This window comes from Conger conger, chromosome 3 (assembly GCF_963514075.1).
Source record: "Conger conger chromosome 3, fConCon1.1, whole genome shotgun sequence".
Lineage (NCBI taxonomy): Eukaryota > Metazoa > Chordata > Actinopteri > Anguilliformes > Congridae > Conger > Conger conger.
Window position 1 is genome coordinate 40,904,429 of NC_083762.1, and position 16,707 is coordinate 40,921,135.

Below are 16,707 nucleotides of genomic sequence, written 5' to 3' on the forward strand. Positions count from 1 at the left end.
GGGGGATCTATGGAAAGAAAAATCTATACACATATTAATCAACCAATGCTAGAAATTGGGAGATCATTTCTGGATCACAACAGGAAGTTCGAACCAACATTTGTTCATCTGTGCCAGCATGTTGTTGTTGGGCACCAATCAAACTGTTGGAAACCAATCCCACAAACTGATACTCCCCTTTCCAGACACACCAGGATGTCAGGGTTCCACATAAACCCTGCAGATCAAACAGCTCAAAGACATTTACCATTACTGTCCAAAAGTTGATGTTTTGTTTTGAATAGTAATGTATAGTAAGGTCATGAATCTAACCAAATCAGCCAGGACTCAACCAAAGGTTTTATATAACTGTAAGAATCCGAAACCATTAAGCGATCAACTTGGTTTGCCATTTTTAATATAAAATGCTTCTTTAAGTCAGCACTGAAATGTTATTTTAGCTTATGCTTACCGCTTTAACATACAACTGAATTTTAGTTTTAAACTATTAAAATATATAAATAGGCTAATACTGATTTATAAATGCTTACACACAAAAATTAGTTATGGGCTAGTTTCGTGGACACATTTTAAGCCTAGTCCTAGACCAAATTCACTTTTCAATGCAGATTCTCAATATAAAACTCAATTTAGTCCAGGATTAAGCTTAATCCATGTCCCGGAAACTGTGTCCCTGTGTTCACATTTGAGGGACATACCATCATGATTTCTTGATTAATCCATAGTAATTGGACAAAAAACGAAAAACTGATCACATGCCCATGCAAGTTTATTGTTTGAGATATTTCAATCAACAACAAATCGGAACCTTCACTTAAGGTCAAAATGTAAGATGACCATACATAATGCAATGTCATGTCTCTTTTTTAATGAAGGATGTTTACTAAAGCATCCGTAAAACTTCCAACTTTCATACCAAACAATACCAAAATGACAATGGAACAGCATTTATGAACAGTCTCACATAAGAAAATGGAAAATGTCAATCAGGCAAAAGTTGTTACTGAAATATCACAAAATCCTAAACTGATCATCATGCACTTGTACACTATACAGTAGTGGAGAGAATGAAGCCTGAAATTGAGAATCTGGTTTGAGTTTGAAAATCGGATGCAGTTCTGCATTGCATTTGAATTTAATACAGCCAGACCCTTTGTTCTCGTGGAGGATGTGAAAGAGAACGTTCTAGGCAATAGCACACTACTGGCTACGATTTCCAGCTCTGCTGAATGGCCCTGCTTAACAACGGTTCCTTCCCACAGCTTAAAGCAATAGGTGCAATAATACTTACGGAGACTTAGTGCATAAGCAAATGAGTCAAGTACAAGCCCTTGGTGTTAGTCGTTCATACCACTTTGAGAAAATATTGTTCTTTTGCGAGTTAACAGCATAAGTACCACACGAACAGCAGCTACCACTAAAAATACACCTTAAATCTGAGAATGTTCATACAAATATCAAGTGTCCGTACTTGACAATGAGAATGAGTAAAAAATACACCAAACACTAATAAAACTAGTGAATTTACATAAATAACCAACGTAACTGAAATATAAAATCCTGAATGGGGAATTCAGATTGAAGAGAGGAATGTGACGATGGTGCATGAGAGAACGCACGTAGTGATTGGCAGCTCATCCTTGGCTCGGCTTCACTCCAGGTCCTCCTCGTCAGGGGCGATGGAGCTTGCTGGTTCAGATGTTACACCTGCGTACACACACACACACACACACACACACACACACACACACACACACACACACACACAATTCAACTCTTCATACCAGTCAGTCATAACTACGCCGCCCATTGTACTGAACCTGACCTTACACTCAAAGCATCACTGTGGACACTCAACAAGCAGTCAGGAAAGCACATGGAAATATGCAATTAACAGCTAGGTTTGGTGCTACAGGTCACTAAACAGGAATGTCCAAACTTACTCAAAAGGGCCAGAGCAGGTGTAGATGTATGTTGTAGTCCCGCGTTAAACAGTGACTTCCAACTAATTGATATCTTGACTGAAAACTATAAGTTCATCATCAGGTGCTGGGATAGCCTGTGCACACGATCCTTTCAATCGTAAGAGATACACATTTTTATTATGGCTGCACTGAAATCAAATTCACTGAACACATATTGCTTTTGGAAGGAATTTAAAGAAAAATGTGACCCGAGTTAAATAATAATAAATGATAATTCATCATTTAGCTGACTTACAGTTGACAATCCCCCCTGGAGCAATGCGGGGTTGAGGGCCTTGCTCAAGGGCTACACTGGGGCTTGAACTACCCACCTTCCAGGTCCTAGCCATATGCCTTAGCCACTAGGCTACAGGCTGCCCATCATTAAGCATTGCATTGATACATCATTCAGACAGAAGCTGGAAATAATTTACTGCATATCATTTACTTACTTGATTCATCATCATCATCATCTTTGGGGGACTTCTCCACATAACCAAAGCTCAACAACTTTGACATGCTGACAGGGGTTGCTTTCTTGTCATAGGATCTGTTGTAAACACACAAAATTGCATGTTTTTTTCCACAGAAACGTTAACTATATGGGGGGGGGGGGGTTGGACTCAAAGCAAATACACTACATTGAACAGATCTTGAACATTAACTGAGATGATAACCCCATGTCACACGGAAACCCAAGTTACAAGCGGTCGACAATGCCAAGTTGGTCACACACATGTTCCTGACACTGCAATTGTTTCTCCTCCTCAGACAGAGGTCTGCTTTCAACCCACACTGCAGGAAGCTGAATACTGTCTTTGCTTTTTATTTACAAAATATGTTGGGCACTCTAAAACTCTGTTCTTTAGTAGATGCCATCAGAAGACTCGAAACGCAAAAAAACCAAAAAAAAAACCACTTTGATGGAATTGACTCAGACAAATTTACTTTAATTGTGACTTGTTCTTCTCAATATTTTTGTAATAATCTTTTACAGGGCTATTATTTTCCAAGTTGATTACAAAGCTGTATGAGCTATTTCACTGAACTTAAATTGTCACTACGGTAGCCATGGGCATGTATGAGTGTTCCATGTGTCTGTGCTATGCTGCCATCCTCATTTTGAGCAAGTATGTCCACCAAGGATATACCCCAAGATTGTGTTTGGATTGTGTTTGCACTACATCAAACTTTATTAGACACCTACAGTAAAAATCCAAACAAGGTTAGTATTTATATTCCCCAGACTGATACGACTGAGTTAGCGCACACCATCAATCAGTTGCTTCAGAAGCTAAGGCCACCAACAGTGACTGTATTCATTTATCGCCCGACTCAACCGGCATGATTCTAACTTATAAACTTGATTTACAAATAGGATACATTTGTGTAATCGGTGGCACATTGGCGGCAACCTGCAACCAAAGATAAAGAAATTTACGAAATTTTAAAAAACCCACAGGTGTGAATATGTTGCTACGTCCCATGAGACTGGACTTCCCAGGATAGAGAACAGATCATCTCTGTTGTCGTATATGGTACACAAATCAGAGCGTACCCCCAAGCTACTGAAAATGATTAAAAAGCAACAAAAGGCTGCATCGCGATAATTTCAGAATGCTCTGGTGCCTTGTAGTTTTGTGTTTGTAGAACAATTTCAAGCTTCATTTTCTTATGTAAAGTTGTTGTTGCTGTCTATGATGAATTTCGCTAGCATAGCATTTAGCAGTATACTGGAAATGCCATTCAGCGGGACTTCCGCATTACCTCCCTATTGCTCAGTAGATGTGACATGTGGTTGCTCGTGAGCAATCAAGACTAGCTAATGATTACATTTCTGTAGAGAACCAGCAATGCCATAGTGCATTGTTTAATGGTGTTTACAAAAAAGTTTCCCTGTAACGCGATCATTGATGTGATGGGAGATTCATCCACAATTTTGACAGAAACAGAATTATAAAGGTTTATATTTAATATATGCAGGTCCTTTTCCTGTACATCCATATAAGACAAGGTAACCATTCCGCCTGTTAATGAGAGAAAAGCGGTCTCTCACGTTCTCTTGTACTTGTTTGCCTCAGGCTCAGGTCCTGAGGTCAGGTTCATCTTCTTCATCTGTTCAGCAGCACGGTCGGCCGTCATGATCTGCGTATCAGAAATACAACAATTAATTACACAGAAATAATTGCTTGCTTAAATCCCTCATTGCGAGCACTTTTAAAACCCCAGGTTAGCTCTTGAAGGTATGAATGTGCCAGTGGGGGGGGGGGGGGGGGAATAAACTAGTTTCAAGAAAAGTCCTTCCCTTGTGAGAAGAATATATATGCTAGCTGAACTAATACATTCAATTAGGTTTAGTGCATTTATCGCTTTCAATATTGCAATCATTACATTAATGAAACCCATTATTACCCTCTACCCCAGTTTACTTGTCAATAAACCAAAACAGATTAAAATATATTGTAATCAAAGCCATGAGTCCCTTAAACCTAACAGAATTTCCTCAAATGCAAGTCTTCAAGTTTGTCTGAATATCTACACTGAAGGCTTGCTAAAGCACATGGCAACATCCTGTAATCCAGTGGTGTCCAATGTTATCCAGAAAGGGCCGGTGTGTGTGCAGGGTGTTGTTTTATCACAGGACTAAGACAGCTGATTCTACTCATCAAGGTCTTGATTAAAGACTTAGTTAATTAGTATAATCAGGTGTGTTACTGCTGGGTTAAAACAAAAACCTGCACCCACGCCGGCCCTTTTAGGATAAGATTGGACACCACTCCTGTAATCAAAGCAACGCTGTGATCCGAAAGCTCCCTCTAGTCAATGTCTATGCAAACTATATCTGAACAATAACTGGGACACTACCACATGTAAGCAAAAAAGACCTCAAACCATACACAAAATCAGAATCACACACACACATACCCAAAAAAACAAATGTTTCGTCGAGTTAACCAAGGCAGGTCTAACTGCAAAAACGGTCAACAAAAATGGCCCAATGTCTTATTGATGCATTCTGTAAAGGCAAAAAAACAAAGAAAAAAAATAAAATGATGAAACAACAATGGAAAAAAACTAATAGAACAATACCCCCCCATGAAATGACTTATGAAAGTGGGAATGATAAAAATATAATGGGATATTATAGTGTTACAGTGTGGAGATGGTCTTTGTCGATTTACCTTATCTTTATTAATAGTAAAGCTATCAGCTTCCCGCTCCCAAGTGGATTTATTATCGCTCCCAAAGGGAGCATTGGGTATGGCCCCCTTAGACGGACTGTCCACATCCTCTTCAGGTGTCATAAGCTCTGGGCTTTTAGAAGGGCTGCAAGAAGAAAATCACAGTACATTTCCCTCTACTTAAACCTGCTGTGCCTTGACTTTGCATTTCCTTCACTTTGCATTAGAACTTACCAGTTATAATCCGCTTACACATACACCATTTCATGTAGCATGTAACCTTAATGGGTCCTCGACCATCCAAGAAACCCATACCAGCGCGCACACACACTAACAATGCGTTCAGAATTTCAGTTCAGAAACTTTAGTTTCTAAAGTTGGAACTGAATAATTGAACAGCATTTTATTTGTATGCCCCATGAAACTTGCATTAGCATGCTTTTACAAAGTAGCAGAGACACAGTAGCCCAGTTGTCTTTTAATATTGCAGGAGTTCTGGAACAGATATTTAATTAATCCGAGCTACTAAGTAGTCAATATTACATACAAATGAAATGTAGCCTTAAACATGTCGGAAAGCAGTAATGACAATGTGTGACACCTGGGCACCATGATACAAGTCAATGAAATAACAGTATTATTCCTCTATTTGAAGCCATCATAATTTCATCAGGGTAAGATAGTACCATCACAAGCAGTTTCAGCATACCAACCTGGAATATGGTGATTAAATGCAACAAAAAAAAAAGAAATCAGGTCTCCAACGTTATTTAAAAAAGAAAATTAAAACAAACATTTTCCTCAACAAGTCATTTCTTTTTATGAAATGATAGCCTCCCCAGGTGCAGTTTATGATAAGACCACCAAAATTTTTAATGTATTCACCGAAAACTCGTACCTTGAAATGACGGTTCCAGACATTGCATAAAATAGTTATTTTCATAAAAAATGTGGCTTAATGCGAAACTGCCATGCTGAATCAGTCTAAAAGCATGTGGCAATGTGCTCTTTTTTTCTGTGCAGTACAACTAAACCGCAAAATCAATGCGTTAGGAGCAGGGAGTTCATATGCAGCTGCTAGACTGACAGCAGATGCCCAATCAATGAGACATGCCTCTCAGAGACAACTCTGCTGAATGAAACCCTCTGCTCTTCCCAATGGCTGCAATCAGCACTGGCAAAGGCAGTGAACTAAAATCCAGTCCTTTAGCACGCTAAGCCACCACACAGCTTCTATTGGTTTTACCCTTAAATATGATGGAAAATGTTATTTTGCCTAAGGTGGAAATCAATTGTTTTTGTGGCGAAAAAGTAAAGATATAGCTGAGACTGAAAAGCCCCGGAATCAGAACATAATGCGAAGCCTGAGATAGTATCACTAATTGCCTATAAAAATGTTCTTACTATTGTTCCTTGTCTGAGGCAGAGAACCAGTCAGGGGGCTTGTAGTCTGCATTTGGCTTGGTCTCCAAATTGGTTTCCTCATGCCACAGTAAACCTGTAGAAAAAATGAAGACAAACAGCTAATACTTGTTTCAGTCTGGTATGCCCTTTTCTCCATGAAGAAATATACCATGCTTACTCATTTCAGTCTAGTGTCTCAGATTATCTAACCCTTACTTTACCTTACTTCTCACTTGGCACAGATTGTACTGCCATATAGCTACACAGTATTAATGGTTAAAGCATTGCCAAGAACACTGCATAAGAATGCTTACATGCAAGAAAGCTTTCCCTCTGTGTAAAAAAAAAAAAAAAAACCATGCTTCAGTCTCCACTCACCGAGTTTTATCAGATTGTTTTTTTTTTTTGTTTTTTTTATGATACACATTAAATATAGCCTACCCCGTTGGCCGCCTTGTTTGGCAAGTTTGACATAATCTGAATCGGTCTCGAATATACCGACGCGACGTCCACGGGTCTTCTCCACAGGAGCTGTGTTGGCACTGTTTGACAGTCCTGGAATCTGTGAGGTTGGGCCCTGCGCACCATTATTGGCTGGTTGATAAATAGGTTTTGTGCCTGAGAATATAAATGTAAATTAGCATTACCAAGTCACCACAAGCAATCTCCATTGAAAATGGTATCCCGTATATGATTAGGCTTAAGCTGTGTCTGTCCCAGCTATAGCTTGCAAACTACCTCAAGCAACCGTTAGCTAGCTAGGTTAATATTATGAGAGTTAACGTTAGTGCTAACGTTGAGAGAAAAATCAACCGCCTCGTATACACACTCCCATTTGAGAAATCTAACGATAGCGTTAAGTTCAATACGCTAGCTCTCTACTTAGACAAAACCAGAGTTAAACAAAGCATGCAAATCACTTGCCAGGTTTTCGTCGGCGATGGTCCGTTTCTGCACTCATGTCTACTTGCTAGCGAGCTAACTATTGATTAGCTATGTCCTGCAAATAAAGAGGTTTAAACGTGTTATCAGTGTTAGCACAGTAAGTTAACTTATTAAAACCAGACACCGTTAATAGAGCAAATAACAAAATCAGACAATACGTGACTAGCTAGAAACCTAGCGACCAAACACAGCAACAATACAAATAAATGACGAACGAGTTTACTAGCTTAATCAAACGACAAAAGAATGCCGGCGAACAAGACAAGCTAACGCTAGCTTTAGCGCCAGTAACGTTAGGCCTCGAATCTTTTGTAGACGTTAGCTTTCTTTTCTAACGTTACTTTTATTTCTGCAAATGTCGTCGTTGTCCAATAATTACACCTTTATCTATGCCATTTGATAGTAAAATCGTTTCTGAAATAAAAGCACGCGCTACCTCACTTGTTCGCTACCTTCGGTATAGAATATTTTAGCTCGATGACGGTTTCCGGAATACAGAGTCAGCTGGTACGTAACCATGGAAATCGTTCTACCGTTAGATCAAGAGCAGAACCAGTTACATATACTAAGGGCTCTGGATCAGAGCATAGAGCGTCTATAGGAACTGGAGAGGGTAGACGGGTTCTTATTCTTCTTCAGTATTGTTTGACGGTGCTTTAAAAATTAGGATTTGTGCATTACCGCCACCTAGTGCATATTTTATGTTATCACATCACGTAGACTTCTACTGTTGTAGCCTATCCACTTAGACTAACAAAACCTCTCCGGTAGCTCCCCAACGCAGATTCATTTTCTTCTTTACTGTCCCTGTAATATTTTAATCGCCTCATTCCTATAAAAAAACCTCTCATCATGATCTTCAGTTTTCCTTTTCTTTTCACCCCCTCCATGTCACACTGCATATTGGTCCGTAATCCTAACACTTTACAAAATACCATCCAAATTAAGTAAAAACCAAAGAATCCATGAAACAGTATTCAAAATCTAGCGCCTTCCATCCACGTATTCTCTCCCGAAAACCTACTCCTACGTGACTCTAACTCCCAGATCAAGTGGAAGGATTTAACCGTAAATTGTGCATAAGTTTTATAAAGATTTATTATCTTGAAATTATCATGAAAAATTCTGTACCTTTACACATGCTCCAGACCATCCATACAAACTATTCCTTGTGGCTGCTCTGATTAGGGGTGGGCAAATTTTTAAAAGCAAAGCAAAAGCAAGAAAAGCAAATTTTGAGGAATCAATCAGGAGCAATCTCAGGAAGTTCATGAGCACTCACGCTGCGTAAACGCTGTGCAAAAAAACATCTTGTCTGCGTCTGGGTAAGTTGGAAAAAAATTATATTTCCCAAAATGTTGAAGTTTTCTTTTTCCTTTAATCACTTCAATATGTCGCATTCAGAGAATGATTTTTGTACTTGCTGCCATTTTTTATTTTATCTGCGAACAGGAACAGTAAGGATAATCCCAAACGGGGTTGTGGTCACAGGCGATGGGTCGATAACAATTGGGCAAAGCAACCAAAAACAGAATCTGAAAACGAAAGTCGAAAAGGCTAAACGTGTTCAAAACAATGGGTAAAGCAGAATACGGAAGTTGTCGTAACAGAAATAAATCAGGTATAAACGCTGGAAAGTACAGTCGAGACACATAACAATCTGGTCACTAACTGAACAAACAGAGGGGTTTATATACAGTAAGACAGATAACAAGAGGGAATGAACGAACTGACAGGGTGACTATGGTGTGCACAGAGAGTACTAAGACACAGAAACGCAACACACATAGACAAAAAAAACAAAACAGTGAAAACACAGAACCTGACAGAGCCCCCCCCCCATTGGTGACACCCGGCACCCCTAGTGTCCATTTCCGGGTGTTCACAAAAAAAGTATAAGGGGGGATAAGGGAGGGGTCTAGGATGTGGCGTTTGAGCACCCAAGAGTTCTCCTCGGCCCGTACCCCTGCCACTCCACCAGGAACTGTTGTCCCCAGCCTTGGGGACAAACCTTCAGGATGTGGTGGACGGTGTAGGCAGAGCCGCCTTCGATGAGACGGAGGCGGAGACGTGACTACTGATTTCACTGCTGAAACATGAAACACCGGATGGATGCGGTGTAGGGAAAGTGGGAGACAAAGTCTGACGGCAGTGGGGGTGAGAACACGGGTGATGGTGAAGGGGCCAATGAACCTGGGGGTAAGCTTGGGGTAGGTGGAGCGGAGTGGAATGTCCCTGGAAGACAGTATAGCAGGGGGCAGGGCACCGGCGGTGGTCAGCGAATCTCTTCATTTCAGAGCAGTTTGGGCCCTTTTCTAGGTCTGATGGGCCCACCAAATGAAGACGCCGTCACCTCCAGCTGTAGCTCCCTCTCCTCCTCAGGGAACAAAGGTGGCTGGCAGCAGGCAAATGGAGATAACCCAGTGGAGGAGACAGGCAACGAGTTGTAGGTGTACTCAACCCAGGGTAGGTTTTCCATCCAGGAGGCCGGTGATTTCTCTGCCATGCAGCGGTGTTCTCCAGCTCCTGGTTGAGCCACTCCGTCTGCCCATTGGTCTGAAGCTGGAAGATAGTTGTGGTTTGGCGCCGACAAGTTGGCAGAAAGCCTTCCAAAACTGGCTGGAGAATTGAGGGCCTCGGTCCGAGGTGACCTCCAGGGGAAGGCCCTGCAGGCGGAACACATGCAGGACTAGGAGTTCAGCCATCTCGTTACATGAGGGAAGCTTGGGTAGGGCGATGAAGTGCCCACATTCAGAAAACTGGTCCAAGAAAAACAAAGTCCAAGGCCACGTGGGACCACAGGCGATGAGGAACAGACAGCGATTGGAGGAGTCCCTAGGGCCTCTGGTTACTGGACTTCCCCCGGGAACACGTGGGACAAACGGCCACAAATTCAGCCGTATCAGGTTTGGCGGATGGCCACCAGAAGCGGTGGCCCAAGAGAGCGGTGGCGGGGGCTGCGTCTTTTGGCTGACCTCAGATACTCCAGGTTACGGTGGCTGGTCCAGATGATGAACGGAGTGGTGGCCCCCTCCAGCAGATGACGCCACTCCTTGAAGGCCAACTTCACTGCCAGGTGTCCCTGGTCTCCGATACTGTAATTCCTTTCCGTGGGAGAGAGGCGGTGAGAGAAGGCACAAGGGTGGACCTTGTTGTCCGGGGAATACAAGGCGGGTGATCATGTCCCAGAGGACATTGTTGTTAAGGCTCTGAAGATGGCTGGAGCTTTGGTGAGCCCGAATGGCATCACAAGGTATTCGTAGTGGCCGCTCGAGGTGTTGAAAGCCCACGGTAGTCAATACAAGGTCGTAGGGACTTGTCCTTCTTCCGATGTAGCGCTGTGGAGGTGGCAGACGAGGCTCTGGCTGGGATTTGAGTGGATTGGGGCCAGGTATGGGAGGAGGCTGTGGAACCTGGGCGCCAGTCAAGGTAGCTACCTGATGGATTAGGGTAGCTACGTCTTGGTTCAGACCACAGAGTTCGGTGAACCCCGATGCGCTGTCCTTGAAGACAAATAGCCTCCTGTGTCGGGGTTGGATCTGCTGGGTCCATCATGGCCAAATTGTTCAATCAGGTATTTAGAACAACCGAACCCAGTCGTCCATGTATCAAACCATTGCCTGGACTTTGAAAACCTCTGGACCAAAATACAATTATATTTACTTTAAAAAAGTGACTAATTGGCTTTTCTTTGCTTGTTAAATCAGCTTGGTTTTTTACATTGAAGTTAAAACACTATTTTGTACTCAGCAGATATACTTCTGGGGTCTTCACTGTTAAAATTGGCCGAGGGCGTGTTTTTCTGTCTGGTTATATATGCATGTCTATGGATCAGAGAGTAACTTTGGTTGGATATCGTCCTATTCACTGAACTCTTGCTCCAAAGATTTTTGTTCTGCCTCTTCGTCTCAGTTTGCTCCATGAAATATTGTTCCTGGCTTCAGTCTTCAATTATCTTATTCTGTTATTAATATTTGTGACATTAATGACCATACTAAAAGTTAAATGGAAAGTGGTAGTTAAAACTGCAGGTTTATGATGGATTTGGAGCCTGAGTGTTACCAGGATTGACCCTGTCCCACATTAGTATCAGGCACTCAGAACAGGGGACCCAGATGCGAGACCAAGGCATAGTATTTTTAATAAAAGTCTTTATTATAAAGTTGCAGGTCAGACAGGTGAGGTTCAATAGCCAGCGAAGAGATACAGCAGGGATCAGGCAGTTCGTAATACAAGGTCCAGGCAATGTGTCAGAATTCCAGCGAACAGGTGTATTTACATTTTTACATTTTAGTCATTTGGCAGACGTGTTTGCCCCCTTCCTGATTTCTTAAAGCGACTTACAAGTGCATAGGTTCTTCCACAAGTCAAAGCATCACATCCATAACTAGGAAAATACATAGGAAATGCTGTTTTAAACATATAGTCATCATAAGTGCAATTTCTTTTCTTTTTTTGGGGGGGTTAGACAAGAGGGATAGGGATATCATAAAGGGGGGCGGGGGAAATTAGGAGGTGTATCAATCGGAAAATGTTGGAATTAATACATAACAATCTGGCAGGGAACTGAACAAACAAAGGGGTTTAAATAACACAGATAACGAGAAGGAATGGGAATCCGGTGTGAGAAACAATCAGGAAGTGAAACAGGTGAAACGAATGAATGAAGTGAAACAAACTGACAGGGTGGCTATGGTGTGCACAGAGGTAACAAAAACACAGAAACACTAACAACATAGACAGAATACAATACAATAAAAACACGAAACCAAACAATTAGTACATCTGAATGATAATATGGGCATCAGGTTTAATATTTATAGTTTCCACATCTTGTCTTGACCTAATGTGAATGTCTAGCCAATTGGTCCTTGGCTGAATGTCAGAGATGAAGTCATTTATAGGCAGCAACTATTATTTAATTTGTTGCATAAGTGGATTAGTTTAGCTGAATGGGATTATGCTGGTGATGGTGCTGGGGTGAGGCTGTCTTTTTATTATGTGATAAAATATGTGTGAAAGGTGTGTTTTGATGTCACAATGGTGAACAGACGATGACTACACAGAATCTGCAGAGTGATTTTTTTTTGTAATGGACCACAAATGGTCCCCCTTGATGGACAACAGTGTTCAGTTTCAGTGAAAGAAGGCACAGGCTAAGGAAAGATTTCTGGTTGTCAAAGGTCGGAGGTAGAAATTGTTACAGCTGAAAGTGGTATCCCTCAACTGTAATTCGCCCAGTGTTTTTTAATTAATAGTTTGTTATTTGCACTCCTGGTTGTTCAATGATGTGCAACATTCATTGTAATTTCATGGTGGAATGAGCTGGACAAGCAGAAGGTTTCAGTAGTGAAGACCTTTTCCAACTATATACAGAGATAATGTCAAACCATAGGCTACTTATAAAACCAGTCTGTTGGGATGGGCGCTTATGTGCAGTAGGCATAGGGTGTGCCTGTTACTCATTCCTGATTCTACCAATATACACTGGCTCATGATGCGGTGATGGGACATATTGGACTGTGGTGTCTCTGGAACTGATGTGCGCATAACTAGATAACTAGATTTCTTCAGCACAAATGTGACTACCTGGTTCGCTTTGCAGTTGGTTCAGGAGGTTATGCTGGACCTAGTGGTTATCTGTTGTTACTCTTTGTCTGGAGTGCTCAGGATTAAAACTGAGCCTCGCACCAAGTGCTGCATTGCTGAGACAGTGGAATGTGTTGCTTATCTGTCCTGATTATAGTGATATAGCCACGATAAGATCCGCACAGCTTTGGGCCCTTGAGCAAGGCCCTTAGCCCCGCATTGCTCCACGGTGGATTATCCCCTGCTTAGTCTAATCAACTGTAAGTCGCTTTGGATAAAGTCTGCTCAGTAACAGATTATTATATTATGTTATTAGTAAAATATATATATATATATATATAAATATGTATATTAGATCATTACATCATCATATATGGGGCACTTTTCTCTGTTTGTTCCTTCCTGTGTTTGTTTTTTTGTTTTGTTTTTTGGATCTGATATTTATTAATTTAGATAATCGGTTTTTCACATACATGTTTCTAAAAACGGCACAATAGCCACATTTACATGCAGCATGTTTCTTCATTCCGAAGATTGCGAAAATTGCGGCCTAATATTACAATATTACAACTACATGTTCCAGACTCCGCCACACAGCAGGTGGCAGTATGCACGTTTTAAGGCTGTCCTAACCCGCCATTCATCTAGTGTACGAGCAGGCAAAGACAAGAAGAAGAAGGGAACGAGTTGTTTTTCTTCTCCCAAATTGAGTGTGGCCAGTTCAAGCTAACTTTATTTGGTTTCGCGCACCATCACACTTCTCCTGTTAATCTTGGTGAACTATGCATCAATATGAATCCATTCTCTGCCACGAAGATCGCTTAACGTTTTAAAACCTTATGGAAGATCTCGAAGATCAACAATGCTCGCCGAAATTGGAAGTTTGCTTTTCAGGAGATGGAACAAAAACTCCGGGTTCCAGACCTAGCTATGATGGCTAGCTTACTAACTTAGCTAGACATTCGCTTTTGGAAAGTTGCTGGCGAGCTAGCTATAGTTACTTTACGTTATCTTGCCGTCTTGGAACCACATCCTTTTTCTAACCTAAGGTAAGCAAAAACATATTCGCATGGTCCATTAGCATCGTATGTTCTGATAATAGATTACACAGAAAGTGATTTCACTTTGCGTAACGTTAATGTGCGCTATTTGTCCTACAGTTTAGTCAGAAAGGTTGGTAACGTTAGCTAGCTGACTTCTGTGCTAGCAATGACTTGTAAATACTAATCTAGCCGACAATAAAGTGTATCGGTTAGTTAGTCTATGGTTATGGTGTGAATTAGCTGGTAGCCGATCAAATGGGTAGCTACAGTGGTGTGAAAGTGTTTGCCCCCTTCCTGTTTTTTTATTTTATTTTTTTGCATGTTTGTCACACTTAAATGTTTCACATGAAACAAATTTAAATATTAGTCAAAGACAACAGAAGTAAACACAAAATGCAGTTTTTTTTTGTTTTTTTTTTTAAATGAAGGTTTTAAATGAAGGAAAAAAAATCCAAACCTACATGGCCCTGTGTGAAAAAGTGATTGCCCCCTAAACCTAATAACTGGTTGGGCCATCCTTAGCAGCAACAACTGCAATCAAGCATTTGCGATAACTTGCAATGAGTCTTACAGCGCTGTGGAGGAATTTTGGCCCACTCATCTTTGCAGAATTGTTGTAATTCAGCCACATTGGAGGGTTTGAGCATGAACCGCCTTTTTAAGGTCATGCCACAGCATCTCAATAGGATTCAGGTCAGGAGTTTGACTAGGCCACTCCAAAGTCTTCATTTTGTTTTTCTTCAGCCATTCAGAGGTGGACTTGCTGGTGTGTTTTGGATCATTGTCCTGCTGCAGAACCCAAGTTTGTTTCAGCTTGAGGTCACAGATGGCCGGACATTCTCCTTCAGGATTTTTTGGTAGACAGCAGAATTCATGGTTCCATTTATCACAGCAAGTCTTCCAGGTCCTGAAGCAGCAAAACAGCCCCAGACCATCACACTACCACCACCATATTTTACTGTTGGTATGATGTTCTTTTTCTGAAATGCAGTGTTACTTTTACACCAGATGTAATGGGACACACCTTCCAAAAAGTTCAACTTTTGTCTCGTCAGACCACAGAGTATTTTCCCAAAAGTCTTGGGGATCATCAAGATGTTTTCTGGCAAAATTGAGAAGAGCCTTAATGTTCTTTTTGCTCAGCAGTGGTTTTCGTCTTGGAACTTGGAACCTGCAGGCCATTTTTGCCCAGTCTCTTTCTTATGGTGGAGTCGTGAACACTGACGTTAACTGCGGCAAGTGAGGCCTGCAGTTCTTTGGATGTTGTTGTGGGGTCTTTTGTGACCTCTTGGATGAGTCATCGCTGCGTTCTTGGGGTAATTTTGGTCGGCCGGCCACTCCTGGGAAGGTTCACCACTGTTCCATGTTTTCGCCTTTTGTGGATAATGGCTCTCACTGTGGTTCGCTGGAGTCCCAAAGCTTTAGAAATGGCTTTATAACCTTTTCCAGATTGATAGATCTCAATTACTTTCTTTCTCATTTGTTCCTGAATTTCTTTAGATCTCGGCATGATGTCTAGCTTTTGAGGATCATGTGGTCTACTTCACTTTGTCAGGCAGGTCCTATTTAAGTGATTTCTTGATTGAGAACAGGTGTGGCAGTAATCAGGCCTGGGTGTGGCTAGAGAAATTGAACTCAGGTTTAATAAACCACAGTTTAGTTATGGATTTGGATTTTTTTTCTCCCTTAATAATAAAACCCTTCATTTAAAAGTTGCATTTTGTGTTTACTTGTGTTGTCTTTGACTAATATTTAAATTTGTTTGATGATCTGAAACATTTAAGTGTGACAAACATGCAAAAAAAAAAAAAAAAAAAAAAATAATAATAATAAAATCAGGAAGGGGGCAAACACTTTTACACACTGTAATAAAGTAGCTATAATGAGTCAATACATTAAAAGCAGTGAGACATGGCATGTAGGTGACTCGCCTACACAGCATTTACGGGCTTAAATACTTCATGGCTCATGATGAATATTATTAATATTAAATTCGTATCGATAAGTACAAATCAAATCATATATAGTCATTTTCTAGTCTACGTGTAAAATTGTGCCAGCCCAGCAAATTAATCGACTAATTAATAAAATAATCGTCATTAATCGATAACAAAATAATCGTTAGTTGCACCGCTAATAAGCTAAGTTTTGTATATTCTGGCAATTTTCTATAAAGCTCACTTACTTTTGTCTACAAGTTTTTTACTTCTTATCAGTTTAGCAGCCAGCTGTATTTGTTTAGTCATCTCTTCATGCTTAGTTAAGCTTATCACAAGAAATCTGGATGATTGATCTTTGTTGAAATATGTTGGCCTAGTTGGTAGAAATGCGCACGCACCTTGTGTAGAATTCATGCATTTGCTACCTAATTCAGTTGTCACAAAAATAAAAGACAAGTATGCCGCATTTGGAAATGATTCACCCCATTAGTCACTTGAGTCTTGTGAGTGCTATGATGTGGAAAGGAGTAAACACTTTTCCATTCTCCTACGCTTTTAGACCATTTTCTATGGACTCTGTATTTTTGTCATGATATGAGTCTTTTTGGGGGAATGAGCAGTGTTGATTGATTCACACATG

The 16,707-nt window shown here is 40.9% G+C and overlaps 2 protein-coding genes across 6 annotated transcripts in view; one reads left to right on the forward strand and one right to left on the reverse strand.

Annotated features, from left to right (window-relative positions):
* Window positions 1–751: 751 nt before the first annotated feature.
* On the reverse strand, window positions 752–8,093 carry c3h7orf57 (chromosome 3 C7orf57 homolog). 5 transcript variants are annotated; one of them, XM_061237051.1, is made up of 8 exons: window positions 7,937–8,093; window positions 7,475–7,550; window positions 6,992–7,168; window positions 6,551–6,644; window positions 5,147–5,291; window positions 4,021–4,109; window positions 2,417–2,514; window positions 752–1,707 (listed from the first exon to the last, which is right to left on the reverse strand). In XM_061237051.1, exons 2-8 carry the CDS (start codon window positions 7,509–7,511, stop codon window positions 1,652–1,654), a joined length of 696 nt encoding a protein of 231 aa, XP_061093035.1. In that variant the 5' UTR covers window positions 7,512–7,550; window positions 7,937–8,093; the 3' UTR covers window positions 752–1,651. The 5 variants fall into 5 exon arrangements, with proteins under 5 accessions (XP_061093035.1, XP_061093033.1, XP_061093036.1 ...); XM_061237049.1 differs by having other exon boundaries at window positions 7,932–8,091; XM_061237052.1 differs by having other exon boundaries at window positions 7,948–8,090.
* Window positions 8,094–13,756: 5,663 nt separating this feature from the next.
* The window catches only part of LOC133123702 (activin receptor type-1-like), a 32,511-nt gene continuing 29,560 nt past the window's right edge, over window positions 13,757–16,707 (forward strand). The window contains exon 1 of the mRNA XM_061234180.1: window positions 13,757–14,133. The gene's annotated coding sequence lies outside the window, so the exon portion shown is untranslated. The remainder of the gene's footprint in view (window positions 14,134–16,707) is intronic.